Source organism: Phalacrocorax aristotelis, chromosome 18 (assembly GCF_949628215.1).
Source record: "Phalacrocorax aristotelis chromosome 18, bGulAri2.1, whole genome shotgun sequence".
Classification (NCBI taxonomy): domain Eukaryota; kingdom Metazoa; phylum Chordata; class Aves; order Suliformes; family Phalacrocoracidae; genus Phalacrocorax; species Phalacrocorax aristotelis.
In genome coordinates, this window is record NC_134293.1 from 8261895 (window position 1) to 8281354 (window position 19460).

The following is a 19460-nucleotide window of genomic DNA, read 5'->3' on the forward strand; positions in this document are numbered from 1 at the left end:
TAAAGCCATTGCTCATATTTACCTTATCAAAGGTAGAAAAAAATGCCCAGTAGCACTCACACAAACATAAGCCATTAGTTTTTCAGAATAAGGAAATAATTTGCTTACCTGGAACATCAATTAATCTCTTATAAACATTCAAGAAGGCTGCCTCTGCTTCTTTGCTTCTTTTACCCAATGCGTCAATCTAAAAGGGGTGATGAGAGAAGAAGGCTTTTAGACTTATTTCAATACAAATCTTACACTCCAAGCTATAAAAATAAATGAATATATTTCATATAAAACTAGCTAATACACAAAAAGGGAACTCGAGTCTCCTGTGTGCAGCTCCTATAGAAGCAGCCTTGTAAGAATATTTCTGGTACGTTTGTACTGAATATAATTTAAAGTCCTGTTTCAGCACAATAGCAAGCATCAATATTTTTATGAACACTACTGTCTGTTGTGATTCTTTACTTTAAATCTTTATACAAAGCATGGCGTTTGCCAGGCAGGTTCTCTCCTCAACAACTGTTTTCCTTTACCGCTTATTAAGATCTAACACAACAAATGGGAACCATGTGCACTTCTGATGCACGCTCTGCCTTCAGTGTGGCAAATATGTTTTTCCATGATTTCCACTAAGCCTTTGAGAGGATGAAAAGATGTACTTGTTGGGTCCCCTGTGATACTTTACACTGAACAACTGTGAATCTTCTACATGCAAATAAGTTTTCTAATAAATCTTAGGCACAGACCCATAGAGTCTATACTGTCTTGCACTTGCGAGCTCAAGCCATGCTCCTCTGACTGGCTTCTCTTTGTATTTTGTAATACATGCAATGCTAATCTAAGAAGCTGTCTGCCCAGGTGAGAGAAACCACTACCTCATACAACCTGTGATTTACCTCTAAATCTGTATTTTCATCTAAGACTTCATTTTAGAAGGAAATGCAGCATTATGGTTCTGAGAATAAATTACTTATTCCACAACAGCTTTTTTTGGTAACACATACTTTCCCAATGTACTAGAAAACAAAGGATTTACAATTACTAAATATTGTCAAAAACAACAAAACCAACCCAAGTCCAGGCCCATTGAATTAATATGCTGAAGCAGAAAGAGACAGAAAGGAAACAGGAAAGCCCGACACGGTTCTGCAGCAGTTCACCGACATCAGGAAACTAGAAGTATGGAGATTATCGTTCCCATATTTTAATAAAAAGCAAGGAAGGATCTGAAGAACTACGGATACAAAGGCCTGATTTAAATTCTTCTATGTATTTGAAAACCAGTTAATATTATGAAACCACTGAAAGGTGTGTACATCAACATGTACTAAAAAAGGAAGGTCCTGTCTGAAAAACGTCCTTCAATTCTTTCACTACATTATTGATTTGGTAGATAAGGCAGAAACAATAGACAGAGTTTACTGTATCTGTATTTCAGGAAAGTATCTCATATTTTATTACAGGGGAGGGAGATTTGCAGAATTAGAAAGCGTGCTACGAACCCGCCCAGCTGCAGTGGTTTGCAGAGCGCTCCGGCACAGGAAGCAGAGGGTGCCAGGGAAAGGAAGCGGCGCAGGGAGGAGGAGAGATAAGCAGGAGGGTGCTGCAGGGTCAGATTTGGTGCCACTTCTGTTTACTTTGTATGAAAATGACTTTGCGAAGGGAAGGAATTGGGGGGGGGGGGGGGGGGGGGGCGGGGATCCTACAACGTAGATGATTAAAAAATGGAGGGAGTCAGGCGCGAAGTGCACAGGAACGGCATGTGACGTGTATAGATTAGTCTTATGGCTGGTAAGTGACTTGTAGAGATCATTACAGAGAGGATTAAGGCCAGAAAACCAAAGGACAAGGACAATCACAGAAATTACACAGAAGCACAATATACAATGTATAGCCCAAGAAGATACTCGAGGGGAGGGGTCATGGGGGAAAATAAGGACACGGAAAGCATCTGGACAGCGTTTGGCAGCAGCAATGAAATCTTGAGGTACGGCGAGTGCCTGTAAAGAAGCAAGTGGTTGTACCACAAGAGAAGACTGTATTTAGAGAAACAAGCCGAATTCCCATTTTGCTTGCCTCCCCCCAGAATGTGGATTAGAGTCTGGAGCAGCATGGTGGAGGTGTAGCGTAACTGAAACCTGACCTATTTGCAACATTCTCTTATCAATTAAAAAAAAAAAAAAAAAAAAGGCAGGCATTGGAAAGTTGATAAACAAGCAGCAGAGGCCAAAATGACTGAGAATGTGGAGAGCAGATACAAATTCGCAAGAAATGCTGGCCATACTTGTCTTTTAGAGTTTACCAAGAAAGGCTACAGAAAGGCACTGGAATCTCACAGGGCATATGATGTGCTGGAGAGCAACGGATTGATGGTTGTGAATAACCCATTTATTAATTTGAATTCAAGCAATCACAGATGGACTGATGCTCATTAGGTAATGAGAACATAAGTAATTCGGTTAGAACGTTTTCACACAAAGCATATTTGAAATTAGAATATGGAACAACCTGCCAAAGACAGAGAGGCACCGGGTAGTGTAAATCAATGCTTGGGAGTATCAAACACTGTTTGCGAACGGGCGAGAAAGGAGGGGGCAGCCATCAGAAAGACTTTTGCAGTTGAGATATTTCATGGGTACATAAAGACAGACTTTGAAGGCCAAAGTGCACCATATGTTCGACTTCTGGACTTTAACGTTCCCACCTACAATTTTCTCTCTCTGCTGCTCAGCAGAGTACAGCCAAATTTAAATTACTATTATTAAATACAATTAGCATTACAGAACCAATTCTGTACTGTATTTTGAAAAATTCATTTGCCCCTTTGACGAAAACCAAAGCATTAAAAATGCTTCCATTTCTGTGAAATAACAGGATGGATTTGTTTTCCTATTACAGTTTTTTTTCCTGTTTTAATAACGGGCATTTGTACTTATATTCTCCCTAAGTATTACAAAAGGTATGGTTTGTTCACTCCTTACCAGTTATATAGTGATTGAAATATAAACCAGAATTGAAACAACATCTTCCAGGGAGATCAAAGACTTTCTGATGGAAGCAGTTAGTAAATCACAGGAACTTTCACACTTACCCCCCCTCCCCCAGTGCAGAACCAGAATTCCAAATGATCCCACCAGTTGTTAAAAAAAAAAATTTTAAAAAAATCAATCTGTCTGGTTTAAAGTTTTATTGAAAGTGAGCACTGCAGCTATTTTTATCTTAAAATAAAATTTAGAAAAAGCATGACAAGTTTAACTGGAATTAAAAAAAATAAGTCTGCCAGCTTCCAGCTCTGTAAGGAAATAGGAAATATGGGATGAAAAAGACATCGAAAATAGCAAAGTATAAATGAAGTCCAGAAAGAGAGGAAGCAGAGCACTGAAATTACATGGAAGTAAGTATTTGGAAGTTCACTGAAAATTTTTCAAATCAAGGTAAAATTGGTTCGGGAGCCAACAAGGATGAGCTGCAATCAGCTCACATTAGAACAGTTGAACTACATAATAAAACTTTTGCTGAACATTTTATTTGACTCTAAAAACTTCAAGGACCATGAAAGAAGCCAACTTATAATTACACTAGCATAGTCTTGACATGAGCTTAGCTCCAAATCTTAATTTATCTAAACTAGTCCCCATTATGTCTTCTCTGACTAGAAAGAAACAACAGTGACCTCTGTATTCCCCACCACCCCCATAAACATATGTTCACTTTTAAGTTTTGGCATCCTATTTGTCTTGATAATACCACTGGCGCTATACTGAGATAACAGAAATGAAACACTAGGAATCCTCCCTCCTTAGCACACTCTTCACCTTTAAAATATCACCGGAGCTACATGGAGGGAGCCACAGCAAGATGCCGGTTTGAGAGCAGACCTCCCTTTACCCACCTTATTTTTCCAGGTCAGGTGCTTTCATGAGTTGTTGCTCAGGGTACCAAGTTCATCCCGGAGGCTGAATGACACCCCTCCCTTCCATAATCATCTATCTCCAGCTTCTCTAGGAAGACTGTCTTGGGCTGCTCCTATTCTCCCTTCCCAGAACGACAGCTGGTTGCCCGATACTGCTGGTGTGCTACTCCTGTAGCACAGCCAGCCTATCTTAGGAATGCTTGGTCACAGTCTAATATCTACTACACCTGGCTAAAATCAGAAGATTGTCAATGAAATCGGTGGTTTTATCTCCACATTTAGCTAAGCACCATAAATCCGGCCACCTGCGTCAGGGAAGATGCTGAATGTAGTTTTGTCTGAACACTGCCTCTTTCCTCTTCAGCTAGGTCCAGTCAAGTTCAAACACATAGAAGTAAAGTCTGTGGCTTTATTTTGGAGTCTGTCACTCTTTATGCACTAAGAAATTTCTTCGTTAATTAAAGTCTGATGTCTACTGCCCCACAAATCACCTGGATTCTGTATTCAGGTTTGCAGAAGTGGGATGCTCTTCCGTGCTGTACTGCATGTGGTCTTGTCTCATCCACTGCAGTCAGATAGAAGGCTGCACAATTGTACTTCTGAATTTAAAGATGAATCAGGAAGATAAAGCTCACTGCAAGAAAGCTGGGACTGCCAGATGCTGGCGTATCTGCATCAACACTTAAATTCTCTGAACTTATAGATATCAGCACATTAACACATTTGCAGAGCACGAGACGGGCACATGGCCACGATGTGTTGCTCCTGACAGGTCGACTGGGATCACTCAGCACTGCTGTGCTTCTCTTTTGTTGTTAGACAACTCGGCATCCCGAAGACAACGCCTTGGTGAAGGTATGACACTGCTTTCTGTGTCTGTACGGCATTACCGAAGTATTGGTGATTTACTTGCAGTACAATTAACTGCATATCAAGTGTCTCTAACACGACTATGCTAAACATGAATTTTGTAGTCTTAACTCTTCTACTCATCCTCACTGTTCTTGAGTTCCTATTCTCACTCTCATTAGCCATCTTAACACAAAAGGTAAGTATTTTACTGTCCTGCACCCAATCTGGAACTGATCGAGTAACACAGAAGTTATTTTTCTGTTCTGATTTTTAATAGATGCCGTAACGAGACACCCATCCCCCTTCATACGCACAGCTCCTTTACACATCTTTTGTTGTATTGTTTTGCATCACAAAGTTTTTCCATTTGTCTTCAATTACTTTGAGCTACCAAAAAGCCATTAAGACTTGTAAGAAACATATTAAACAAAGGGAAAAGCATGATAGCAACTCATTAACACACCATTATTTTAAGCCATGCTATATTCTGCCTTGGAATCAAATGGCTGTTATAGCAAGCATTATTAATCCTACGCGATGGCATCGGCCTTTCCTTGAAGCCATTACAATAGAGTTCGGCTCCTCTTTCATACAAAACAGTACATCAGTTGCTAAGGTGGTGCACTGCAACAGCCCTACGACATACTCTGTGCCTGTGGATTTGGAAGCACACAGGGTGTGCGTGCAGTTGGCTTGATTTCACTTTCTTAATACCAACAGATATCTGTATTAATAAAAATATTACATTATAATTTTACAAATTAATAAAAAGATATAGTTTATCATCCCAGATACTTTATTCTGCAGCTGACAGAAGTAAAGATACTATTTTTATCTTTGCTGCAATTAAAAGATTTTAGAAGCAAAATTAAAAAGAAATTATTCCTGTGCAGCTGCTTAAAGCATATGGCGTACATTTTGGCTGTGCTATGAATTCTTTAACAAAAATAAGGACTTCACAGTGGATACAATACCAATCTGTTTCACAAAGCTGCCTGGGTGCAGTGCATAGGTACACTACCAGGAAAGAGCCTGGGAAGAGCATGCCTGCCTCACCAGCTTGTTGGTTTAACCTCAAGTTAAGAGAGCTTTACGAAGAACTCAAATCCTTCAGCTTTTCAGTTCTGCTTCCCTCCACTGTGAAACAGCTGCAACCTTGAACCCTCGAAACCTTCTCTTCCTTTCATGCCCAGATAAATCCTGATTTTCCCAGACAAACAACGCTGCCATCCCCTGAGGAAAGCTCAGCTCCCTCATTCTCACAGGACAGCTTCTTGTTGCTTTTCCAACCCTTGATCTTCCTTCCCAGCAAAACAGCCAGCCCAACATGTGCCTCAAGATATTGACAGCAGAATGACAGCTTTGTTCAAATAGCTTTTACTGTTTGCCACCCTGCCTTCAGATCGCTGCGGCAGTCGGTCTGCTATCACTGCTGAACCTCTCCTGGATCCTTTGATAACCCATGCGTCTCCCTCCTCACTCCTCTGCATTTCTGAGCAGCCTTTCTCAGTTCCTGCTCTCACTCGACTCCTAATCCATCCGTCAGGCAGGCACCAAACGGAGCAGCCCTGCTCTCTCCTCCTGCCTCAGGCCACAGGCTCCTGCTCCTCTTGCATCAGTTCTAGCAATCGCACTGTTGTAGCATGATTCAGCTCGCTGACTCGATGAAAAACTAAGCAATGAAGGAGAGAAAGAATTTATTTTCCATCATGCCGGCAAACTGAACTGACTCATCCTGTGCATTTGCTAGACTCAGCACGAGGGAGGAGGTGGGCACTCAGGGCTGGGGCAAGGACACTTACCAGCATCAGTCCTGCACTGGCACGGATTGGGTATGGCATGAAACCAGGGTGACAAAAAATGGATGGCAAAAGGAGGGTCAAAGTGCCAAATGTTATGAAAATTCCCTTCCTTAAATAGTCTACCAATCAGTCTTTATAGTATAAAAGTGTATTAACTTTGGTTTATATATATATATATAAGTTCATAATATATAGTGTAACATAATGAGGTAGTAGAATTTTACTGGAGACTTTGGTATTGTTCATGCTTAAGTAAAGCAAACTAAAGGACTGCCTAGCCTTGGAAATAAGGATTTTGCTTTTTGGAAACTTAGAGCTGTCCATGAAGGTCAGAGGATACCCCTGGACAACCAAGATAATGCTGGCATCCCAGCCCTCCTAACATTACTTAACGCCTCCCAGTGTTTTCTGGTGTCGTAGATAAGTGACCCTAGCAAGACTGACTCCAGAGACATCTGGATCGATTGACAAGTGGCAGAATACTGCAGAAATAGGGTTGATTTTGCAAAGTTTTCTCTGATCAGTAGTGTGGGTGCTAGTGATCGGTCAAATCGTGTTGTACCCGAACATTTGATGGGTATAAGAACTCTGTGTGAACCCACATTTGGGTGCCCCAATTTGGCTGGGGCACCTCATGCACATAAATAATTACTTACCCTTGTAATTCTATACTTTGCATCCTGGCCCCTCTCCTCAGTCTGCACAGGCCAGTTGTGAAAATTTTTAATGCAAAAAAAGGTAAAACACATGGCAGGAAGTAAGAAACAGATGACCTCCAAAAAGGGGACGTGTACTTCCCCAAAAATTGAAAGAACATCTTTCTAGGGAATAGATCAGCCAATTATTCACTACGCCACTAACCAGGGAGATGGCAGAGCTTGCCACTTTTGATCCTCAGGGTTCCGCAAGAGCACAAGGTGGGACGGAGAACATCTCCTGCCGGGGCCAGCCCAGCCACGCTTGGTGTGGGAAACTGGGGCAGGGGAGGAAGGAGAGAAAGTGGTGCTCCTGCCAGGTCACAGCAGCCTGTGCTATTTGACATCACCCCCAGCTTCCCAGCAGGAGAAGGAGCTACGCAGTAAAGTGAGGGGGTGCTTTCACCTGTCCAGCCTCTCCTCCTGCCTCCGTGATCAGTGAGCTAGAACCCACAATTGCTTTTCTGCCTTATGGATGATCCAAACTTTTGTTTAAGTATTTAAAAAATTAGGGCAGAGGAATCCTTGCAAGAATGAGCTCATTAACTGCCTTTGTGCAAAATCCACCTGCACATAAATACCAAAACATAACCTTTTGCTAATATTTTATACTGAGCTTATCCTCTTGCTTCTCTGTTACAGCAACGCAAGACCAGACACTGGCTGGTATAGAGCCTCATAGTAATATTGTAATAAATACAGGAATAATTCTGTATTTGGAGAAACAGGGACTGGATTATAACGACGCTTGGTAGAACACTGCACCCAGCACAGCCCTCCCATCCCCATTTCTTCCAGCACACTTCAAGCTCTCTTTTTTTAAAATGATGAGAAGATACTCCTGACACTGTGAACTGAAACAGTGCTGCCTGTCTGAATTTTGCATAAATAGTTTCCCACCACTGTTAGCATTTAGCAAACGCGTGGCAGCGGCATAGCGGGCCTTAATATAGACAGCCCACCAGCTGCCAACAGAAATTTCAGCACTTTGTCAATTACATAAAAATAAGAGGATTTGGGCTGATCCTCCCTAAAGTTACCCTAGTAGTAACTGCTGTCTCAGTACGACTTGCCTGCACACTGTATGGGATGGAGTGAACCTGCAGGAGCTTCAGAAAGGGGCATGGTGCCTATTGCTTGTGGACATTAGGTTTGGGACTTTGCCTGTTATCCCAAGAGCTGAGGTTTGTCCCAGGAATGTATCAGTATGGGAAGGAGAAAGAGGTACGCACAGGAGCAGCTCTGACTGTATTTGAGAGTTTCTACAGTTCTGTCCATCAGTCTGGAGTTGTCTCTCTTCTCTTAGGGATGTTTTTGACCCAGGACCCCACAGCCCAGTGGCAGCAGCAGACATCCTACATGCTCATCAGGGAAGGCGCATCTGCTTTTGAGATGCTGAAGTATATTTAAATCACCTTCCTCAGGAAAGATGTTGTTTAAACTGCAATCAAGGCAGCCAAAAATAAATAAATAATCATTTACACACTTGTGTAAACAAAGAAATGAAACGCTGCTGTGCCGCTGTTACCCCAAAAGCACGCTGTGCGCCCTTCCCTGCTAGCATCAGGGAACAGAATGGAGACGAAGCACAAAACTGTCCCCGTGCTCCTGTTATACAAAGGAAATTACCCACCACCCACGCCCTGTGGAGTGGACGTTAAAAGAAAACAATTACCCTCCAAAAATATTACGTTTTCTCCATTTTGTTACATGGAGTGGTTTAACGGGACTTTCACTGAAAAGCAGGAAAGCTCTGGGCCTAAATCAGCACGACGCGAGCTCTGAATTTTGATGTATGCTGTTGACTTCCCCAACACAGAGCAATTTGTAATAGCTTTGCCACGCTGTTGTTTTCAAAGCTCCTGCTACATCACAAGCATTTATTTCTGACCACAAAATTACATTTATTCAACAGAAGGCAGCTCAGGGTCTTTAAGAGGTTAACTTCTGGAGTGCTTGGCTGCTCTCCAGCCTCTGTACTAGAATCAGTGCTAACGCAACAGCACACAACAGCACCCAGGCTAGCCGTGATTAATAGAGTGCTGAATATGCTGCTTTCCACATACACACACTTTTCATTCCCTTGCTTCCATAGATCATGGACTTATCCTCAAAATATCTGACTGAAATTGAATTTGGCTTCTCTCTCAACCGTTCATTTCCTATGTTATGCAAGGTTATATCCTTTTCTGCATGAGCAGAACCAAACCAGCTGCAGCTTTTGAGACGAAAATGTGTTTTCAATTATGAAGCTGGCCTGAATATTGAACCACAGTTCTACTGCTACTCTAATTGAGCCATCATGGAGTGAACCTACAGGAAAGAAATTGTATTAATTAGGTTTGTAAATTTAACATAAGGAAATTAAAGGGGGTAAAAAAAAAAAGAATATCAGCTCAGGAATACTCCTTCAAAATGCAGAAGAAAAGTAGGTCTGAAGTTAGAGTACTCCTTCAAAGGCATGATTAGTAGTTCCAGCACACCAAACTGATTTTCAGCTTCTGTTGTCTGTATATTGAAGATTATTAAATTACTCCACTGACCGAATTAATAGTTTAAAGAGCAATTCAGCTAAGTGGGGAGCCAGAGTAGTCTCATCAGAATAACAATATCCTTAAAAGTACTTACTTTGTGAGAAGAATATGAGAAATGGTTTTCACAGAAATAAAGTCCAGTGTGTTGTTTTGGAGTATGTGCCTTAAAGGGTTCTCCAAATGAGGGATTACTGCATTACTGTTGGACAGTACTCTTATGCCACATGAAAAGAATGCTAATGACCTCAGGAAATCCTTTCCCAGCCTTAAAATATCTATTTGATGACTTCACAAATACGGATTCCAACATTAAGATTTCCATACCACAACTTTAGTTCTGTAAATTAACACAGCTCGAGAACGTTACTTTTTTTTTTTTTTTTTTTTTAATATTTCATGTACAAATATACATCCACTGATGTAAACATGGTAAAGCACAATGACCTACTTGGAACACAGATTATTTAGATGGCTGCTTGAAGGAATGCTTTGCCAACTTGAAAATGATATATAATCATTTTATGATTGAATGATAAAGCTCTCTAGCCTTTTCTGATTCTGTCCTGTGCTTAGCCCAGCATATGGTAAACCAACCATTAATAAGTTGCATCCTCAGGTTAATGGGAAGGTGGGGGGGAAGGGGGAAGAGAGAGATTTAAGATAGAAACGACAGGAATTTTACACCTCTTAAATTAATGACTTCTGACTGTCTTGCTCACAATAGCCTGTTTGCACCATCCAGACCTTAAATCCTCCTGGAAAGCTAGAGAAGTTACCCACAAAAATCAAAAGAACAGTACCATCAGCTTTGAATCAGACACAACGTTCTGATAATTAAAAAAAAACACAAACCAAACCCACCGAAACCTGCATTCAATTTTCCATTAAAATCCTAAATAAGGAAAAAGTACTATAACAAAATTATACTCCAGTGACGAATTAATAGGGCCCCACATTGAACTAGGAATGCATTTTAAAATTTGTAGGATGCTAAATTCCATGTCATAATGCTTTTACCTTAACTGTCATAAAAAAACCCAAGTTACTTAAAGCACCAAGACCTATGCAAAAAAAGTTATTTCCGGCTACTAATGGAAACTGCATATTTGATAACTGGAACAGTTTTCATCTGAATGAACAAGATAAATATCTATGGAATACAGAATGTTCTGGATCCAGCGGTTTTATTTATAAATTCATATTATAAAAAGGGAAAATATGGGGGGGAGGGGAGTATCAATATCCATGCTGAAACAGAAAAATAAAATTGGCTAAAGTGACCTGTGGATTTATTTAAAAAACGTCAGCTAGCCACAGGTTTACAAGCAGATGTCCCATAAAACATGCTCGGGAGGATATTTAAATACGTGAGCTTAAGTTAACCTCTCTCCAAGTCACGTCAGGCTCACCGAGGGTACAGTTCAAGGACAGTTTAAGTCAACCTAAGCTGGCACATTTGTACTCTTCCTGCCCTTGGCTTTGCTCTCCTGGCCTCTCCCCTGCCCAGCAGGCGCCTGCCGTGAGCTGCTCCAGTGAACCAACCTGGCAGAAAACTAAGCCAGCAAAAAGGGGAAAAAAGAAAACTTTGTGCTCACTGTGGGATCACACTAGCAAAAGTGCTGAGGCAAGATAGGACACGGGGAGCCAGTTCTGAGGTAGGCAGGGACACAGCAATATCCATGTAAAGGTACTCAAATACCTTCAGTTAGGGAGCTGTCTGTCCTTTCTGATCTTCTGACCCTCCCTAGTACCCAGAGCCCTGTGAAGCACAGTCATCCCACACGGGATTTGCAAAAGCCTGCCTCCCTGCTGAGGCAGATTCATAATTTAATATTACGTGGACATGCAAAAAGCACCGACTTAGTGCTGTCATTAGGGATCAAGAAAAGGATGGGGCAATAGAAGTAGGGGTGGAGATAGAAGTCAGAGGCAAAAATGTGGTGGAGACAGTAACCAGAGAAGCTGCATCAGGCAAGAATCTTGTGTCCTAGCTTCCACATGAGAAAGCAATGAGAAGGCGGTGGTGCTCCGAAGTTCAGTAGTACCAACCACAGTGTCCAGAGGTGTGAACCAGAGCACTCCTACAGCATTCCCTACCTGCTGCTCTAGGACCCTCTCTCCCCCCAGCAGAAGACAATCTAGAAACATCTGTTTTTCACTACTTCTCTGCTTACCTCTCTTTTATTTACTTACTCCTGTTGTTGATTTTTTAAAAACTACCCTAGTCTGGGGCTGATAACAAGTCCTTGTAGTAGAAGCAGGGAACCTCTTATGAGCAGATCACTCCCTATTCCTCCTTGCTTGTGTCCCAAAGCGCTGGTACTGTGTGACCAAAAGGCCCTTCTGCCACCACCTCCCAGGACGTTAGCTATCACCTAACAGGTAACACTCATGCTAGTGCAAGGCAATCTTGTGGAGCTCAGGGGTGGGTGTCCTGCCCCCAGATATACTGCTTGCTGAGCCGTCTCGGGGGAGAGTAAGACATGGCACCTCCAGTGGATTTGAAATGCAGAAAAGCCTATACGCTTACCACAGTTTGTTCTTGAGCTACCTGGAGCACTCATTTCATGATCTTTCATAAAGTCAGACTTAACAATAAACAGAAACCAAATCTATATATTGAACCATAAAATACAACTCAACAGAACAGGCTAATATTCTTGGTATTTTGGTCTGTCTCCAAAACAAGATACAGTAATTACAGCTATAATCCAATACCACAATTCACAGTTTAATGTTCTACACTTCTGTAGTCAGTCGTGATTAGTTCAGGGTTTTTTAGGTTCCTAAAACCCTGTCTAGATTAGGAAGACTGGAATCACCAGCTAAGAAATTCAGCAGCACACTCTTGTAATTGTGCTTCATTTACCTAAGAGGGGATTTCTACCATCACATTTTACTCTTGTAATTTGTGAGGTGAATTTACACCAACATAAACTTCACTTTTACGTTAGTGAAGCAAAACTCCAGAAGAAGAGCGTGTGTGAGCCATACCAAGGTAACGGTGAGCTGTCTCCAACAGGCAAGAGCTAACGAGAGAATCTACCTTCACTGTAGCCAAATTTGGATTTATGATTCTTACTTGATCCTCAGACATTGCCTTCGTTATAGAACAGTGCTGAAAGCACACATACACTTTTCAGTCAGTGTGTTGTAAGTTTGAAACTAAAGTGAAAAGGTTTTAAGAGCACTGCAATCCACTCGGAGCAATTTTAAAGTGTAAATTTCCATTGGCAAACAGACTCACACAAGTCATTCTTTGTTCTCACAAATTACTATTAGTTATATCAAGGACAAAGTTGTCCTGTTTATTTATTTATTTCTAGCAATACTTGGGAAATTGAGTTGTAAAATAAACAACATCATACTGCTTTTAACATGAGGAATTATTGCCTATTTGGGATCTGTATTTAACGGGACGTACAAGTAATCAGAAATGCAACCCTCATTACAAATAACAGGAGTTGTGCACCTCGTTCCCTGTGGAGACTTCTGAAAACACCTTCCTGAATTTCTCTGTGCTCTGATGGGAACTGCAACAGTATAAAAATCAGCCAACAACTTACAGACGAGAAAGTAAAAAGTGTTGTTGCTTTAACACAGCTATCTTTAAGAGCAGAGCTCTACAACATGTAACAGAGTGTGAGCTAAAACCTAAATCTACCACCCCACGCAGGCACTGATCTTTGAAAGGAGAAATATAATTTGCAAACTTCATACATGGTGTTTTCCTAGAGGCAGTACAACAGCTCCCATCTGGCCTAAGCACTCACGTGAAGTGAGCGCTTCAGTGCGTCCACAGCTAAAATGTAAAATTCCGTAATTGGCCCAGCTGCCTTTTGCTATAGAAATTCTTCAAAATAACAACAGTTGGCTTTTAAACTTGGGATCGCTCTAATCATGTGTTTCTTAGTGGAGTGGTGTGAAGAGAAATCAAAGTAAGAGCCAGCACCAGAGCTGTTAACGCTTTCCGTTGGTTTTCCAACAAACACCTGCCAACTTAAGGTTTTCCATCAAGCCCTCTAGAACACGATGTTTTACAGCTGAAAAGGTTTACAGTGAGAACCGTTTGTAGTATCTTCATATTTTTGTATACATATATTACATTGTGTTCATTAAGCGTTCAAACCACCAAGTCACCGAGGCATAGCGAGTTAGCATGTGCCACCTGAGTCACTGCAACGGTAAAGCTTATGCTCAGGTATGCTGAATGCAAAGTGATTGGACCAGTTTAGCCTGTCCAGCACAAATCCAGCGTACCACACACATATCCCGCACACAGCAAAATGCAGAAGGGCTGAACCACTGCAACGCCCCCTGTGCAAGGGCTCTGTACCCACCCGGGTCACGCTGAAAGACTGCCAGCACATCAGATTCATGTGAAGCAATATCGAAAGCACCACGAGAAGCATAAGCTCTTACCTCTCCCTGGAAACTCTTCAGTAATGGAGCTACCTGTTTGCGCAGGTCCTAGAAGAGAGAAGCGAGATATTTCATCAGAAAAATTGGAAAGGACAAGTCATTGTCAAGTTTTTGCCTAACGTTGTTTTCAGTTCTGAAATACTACTTAAATTCTGATCACATTTTATGGTAGCTTTGATTTAAAATAAAAGTATACCTAGAAATCATTTTGAACAGGTCTGCATTTCCAGTTTGACATGTACCTGTATCTGTTGCAAACTGTATTAATTAACAAAACTGTAGCGATGTTGGGTGAGCACTGAACGCCTTCAATCTTGTAATTCAGCTGAAACACTAATGCGATTAGAAGTAAATGCCTCTATCTACCTAAACAGCAGCTACTCCTCTGAACTTACGCCAAAGAAATTTCCACAAATGGAAGCTAGGCTTAAAGGAAGATGACTTCGGACCATCATTTCAACTAAGAGTGTCACCATTTTGTAAAAGGTCTATTTTATCTATTATTTTCTCAAGAGCGCTCTGACTTGAGCCACACTGAAGAAGACAGTATTATTCACTGGTTTCTGTACAACTCAACATTTCTTCTTCCAAATTACAACATACTTAGCGCTACAAAATTCATTACAATACTGCCCACAGAATCACTCTGAAAGTTTATAGCATATTTTTACTTAGCAACCAAGATAATTTAGGAAAACAAAGGTATATCTATCCTGTATAAAATTCTCAGTGGCTCCACTTTTAAGCTGGTTTGGATCTAATTCACTTACAAATTAGAATCACAGAATGCCCTGAGCTGGAAGGGACCCACAAGGACCATCGAGTCCAACTCCTGTCCCTGCACAGGACAACCCCAAATTCACACCCTGTCTCTGAGGGCCTTGTCCAAGTGCCTCTTGAACGTTGTCAGGCTTGGTGCCGTGATGCCTCCCTGGGGAGCTGTTCCAGGGCTCCACCACCCCCTGGGGGAAGAACCTTTTCCTAATACCCAACCTATCCCTCCCCTGGCACATCTTCCTGCCATTCCCTCGGGTCCTAATTCTCAGAATTCTCATTATGTGCATGCCTAAAGAGTAAAATCCTCTAACTTTGCAGAGGACACTGTATTATTCATGCACAGCCATGAAGCTGGACTCCTATTTTTGCTGTGGTATTGCACTGACAAGGCACAAGCAGTGACTTCATAGTACACTTACAGCTAGAAATAAATCTGTAAGAGGTATAAAACAATAACATGATGCTGCATCGTTTAGCACTGCAGCACTGATGCGGATTACCCACGAGAAAGGTGGATTTGCCATCCTTGGAGATTTCCAAGGCACAACTGGCCAGACCTAGTGTGGGTGCTAAAGACCCATTTTTAGGGCTACGTGAGACCTAGTTAGCCTCTGGACATCCCCTCCAACTAAGAGTCCTACGATGCTCTGAGAATACTGCTCACAACTGGGACAGGCACAAACTGCTTAAGAAACCATGAAATCTTCCTAGCTTCACACAGGCCACAGTCCCTTAGCTACCCTGAACCTCATGCAAGAGCTCATGAAGAGGTTTCTGAAGTATTTTCTCTATAGAAAAAGGGTCCACTGAAGCCATGGGCCTTTCAGAAAAGAAGGTGACCTTAAAAAGTCAGGGAATTCTCTTTTCCAGTGCATTTACTTTTACATCTAGAGTCATGCAACATATTGGACATAAACCATTCACCAAAACACCCTCAGCCCTGGATTTAATCTGATTTTCCTGAAGGAAAAGTAGGCTTTTGAGGGAAGTTATTTTTGTCATTTAAATGACAAGTCATGCAGAGAGTTGGAGTATCAGGAGTTCTCCCACTCCTTGAGAAATGGCTTAGGGGGGCAAATGCAAATGAAGCTATCAAAGACAAATGATCAGCCAAATTTCACTTCTCGCATGGTTATTGCACTAACATACAGCTAATCCCTATCAATCTAAGGATAATGTTGCAGCTTTATAAACTCTGTCTTCGGCACCACACCAAACAATGCTTCTGTTCTTAGACCAAGACAGGTCACATAAATGTTTTCTGATATTTTCTGTTGTCTGTTCTAGGACAGAAAAAGGTTAGATACAGTCCTTGTATATCACGAACATCTACAAATTATGCCTCTACCAAAGCAGACTGGCAGGTTGAACAGCTTTTCCCCACTTCCTGACTACTCTGGAAGGCCAAAGGGCCGTGCACATTTTATAACATGTTTTCTTTGTAACCTGATGATGATGATGATGACATTGAAGAAAGTAACAATAACCATCAACAGCAAAACAAATGCCCACGTTCAGGGCCAAAATCTGGCATGGCAGGTTTTAATGCACAGTGAAATGACAAGCTGAGACATTGGATTTACAGTCACGATACTGGCACCCTTTAAACTTTATAAAATCAGGAAAAATTATACCATCCAAGCAAAGCAACATTTCTTGAAATAAAAACCTCAGCTGGTAGGAAATCATCGGTTTTAGGGCTTCTGTCCCTGCTATTGCCTTTGAATTTACTGACTAGTTTGGCGCCAGCCAGCAAACTGATGTCGAAACTGAAAGCAGAAATACAGGAGATCTAATTCCAGAGTGGCCCCAAGTCTCTTGCTTGCCTGGCTCTCAAGAGCGGGGCATTATTCCCACTGCATCAGCACATGGCGTAAGCATCAGAAATCACCCTAGGTACACTGGCAGATGACAAAGCACTGCAATGGCATCCAGGGAAATAAAGCACAGTCAGCTCTGGAGACAGGAGAACATAAACCCTGCTCCTTTCTGTGTGCGTGGCGAGCTCTAGCCAAGAGCCTGCTATGGAGCTGCCTCATCTGGCACATACTTTTGAAAGGCAGGTTTTGAAGCACCTTCTATTTCATGGTATCAACTATGTCAGGACTCTGCCTTCATATTCATCTTTAATAATGAAATATGTTGTTGTTGGTTGTTGGAGGGGGGGAGGGAGGGAGGAATAGAAGGGGCATCCCGAAGCCAAGAAAACAGTTGGTCAAGCTGTCAAAAAGGGAGAAAAGCTTTCAGGTACAAGATTTGATTCCCACACATCCTTTATTTAGCAAATTCAGGATGCTAAACACTCATCCCAGCAATCAAAACGTTACCAAGCACAATTCATGCCATAATGCGAAAACGTGTTGTGCCTCATTTAGACAGCAGCTTTTGTTGTTGGGAAAACTGTTTTTAAAACATTTCATGACAGAGGAGAACTCAGCTCAAAGTGATTCAGTCCCACTGGCAAGCAATCGTTATTCCGCAGGAATCAATCTGGGGCAATCCTAGGACATGCTGATCATTAGAGCACACAGTTTAACAGGATAAAATGCTTTGACAACCTGAAATCTTAGCAATAACTTGAAATCTGTTGCAGCTGAACAACAGAGTCAGAGCATCCCACTTCCATTATCTTCACAGAGCAAACAGTCTAAGAAAAGTAACTGCAAGGAATTTGCTCCAGTACTTTAAATGCAACCAAATACGCCATGCAGGTCAGCGGATAAGTGGCACACACCGTAACAAAAGGCATAAACACCTTCTTCACACCATTTTTCGTTTTCTGCCCTTTCTCCGCTCCTTGGAAAGAATTTATAGGCTACTTCTATAATTCCTTCCTTGGCTAAACTGCATCAAAACTTTAGACAGCTCACAACAAAAGGGAAGTAAAAATAAACAGACAGAAGTCTGGAATATATATGCCTCGAGTCACCAGCTAAACTCTGCTGGTGAGATTTATTTTTGGCAGTTTGGAAAAATTTCTCATCAGACTTTGTCTCAAAATATTACACTAACATCAAATAGAATTTTACCTTCTTTGCACTAAACTGAACAGAAAGAAGGATGTTCAGTTCAGACCCGGGGGAATCTGTAATGTCGGTTAGCAAGGACATCATATGATTTATTATCTGTTTAAAGTGTAGTGGCCTTTACTGCCTGGGCTGTGATCAAAACAGGAAAAGCAACCAGCTCCAGCGCTTGAATACAGCTAGCAAATCATTGCGACCAAGCAGAACAGCTGAAAAGGGTACATGCAATTAAACATTAAAACAAATAACTTATCAACACAAATGCATTTAAATATTTGAGTATTCCTGTACAATCACATTATTAGCCTATTTTTCCATGCCATCTAAATGTGCACGTTCTCTCCCTCTGGAAGATTTATCAGGGTAGAGCAGTTTTCTGAAAAAGGCTCTATCACAGACAAACTCAATAGCTGAAGTAGAGACTACGAATTAGGATGCTGTATCATTATCTGAATCAAATCTGATAGCTGAAAGCTAATGTAACATTTTCCGTTTACAAAAGTATAAACAATGAGTTTATGTTTTGATCAAGTATCTACACAATGAAATTTGAATCCAAATAATTTTTAACTCCCTTTCTAGTCTCATTAAAAATAACCCTATGGAAAATAAACCGAGAATAAATCTATAGCAAAAACCTGGGCAACAAATGCATCTTTCTGACAACTAAACTACATTACTTATCTGTTGCTACCTTAATACACTGTGTACAGTACAAAGGACATATCAACGGTCAGGCTACCAACACTGTATTTGTAATTTCCTTCAGGTCTGAAGCTACACAGCGTCTTCTCACCTCCTCACAGACTGCTCCATCTCATTTACCTCCAAAATGCTTACTGTAAATGTCACAACAAGAGCCCTATGACCCTGGTTTGATAAAGTGGTCCAGCAAGGCTAAGCTTGACCTATACACCTTTATCATCTACGGAAGTACTGTGCTCTTGTAAAATAGAACAAAACAAAAACTGGGCAAATGTTCTATGGTATGCCTCCTGCGCTGCATTTCCTATGATTTATCCTATATACTGTCTACTCGAGCCCCACACGGGCTGTTGAGTATCACTGTCTCTAGCAGAGAAATCATAATGAGAAGCAGCCCACTTGTATCAGCATCGGTGACATCATTAGTTCAGCTGTCACAACCTATTTTTGAGCTGCCTTATCACCAGCGAGATGCTACGGCTTTCCTGCCATCTTACCCTTTCGCATTTCCTTCCTTTTTAGCCCACATGTAATAAGGAACTAACAAGTGGCCCTGCGCTCAAAACTGGCAGGGCCGAATGTTGTGACTCCAGATACTTTCTTATAAGAACTTACAAAAAGAAAAGGAGAAAAAAAAAAAAAAGAAAAAAAAAAAAGAAAAAAAAAAAAAAAACACAAAAGAAAGAAAGAAAGAAAGAAAGAAAAAACCCAACCCAGAACAAAACCCAATACATATTGATTGT

General features: G+C 41.3%; 1 protein-coding gene across 19 annotated transcripts in view; it reads right to left on the reverse strand.

Annotated features, from left to right (window-relative positions):
* The window catches only part of CUX1 (cut like homeobox 1), a 283415-nt gene that overhangs the window by 156510 nt on the left and 107445 nt on the right, over positions 1–19460 (reverse strand). For all 19 annotated transcript variants that reach the window (XM_075113244.1, XM_075113243.1, XM_075113236.1 and 16 more), the window contains exons 3-4: positions 14210–14257; positions 109–187 (exon numbers count right to left, since the gene is read on the reverse strand). In XM_075113244.1, the coding sequence (XP_074969345.1) occupies positions 109–187; positions 14210–14257 (127 nt within the window). The remainder of the gene's footprint in view (positions 1–108; positions 188–14209; positions 14258–19460) is intronic.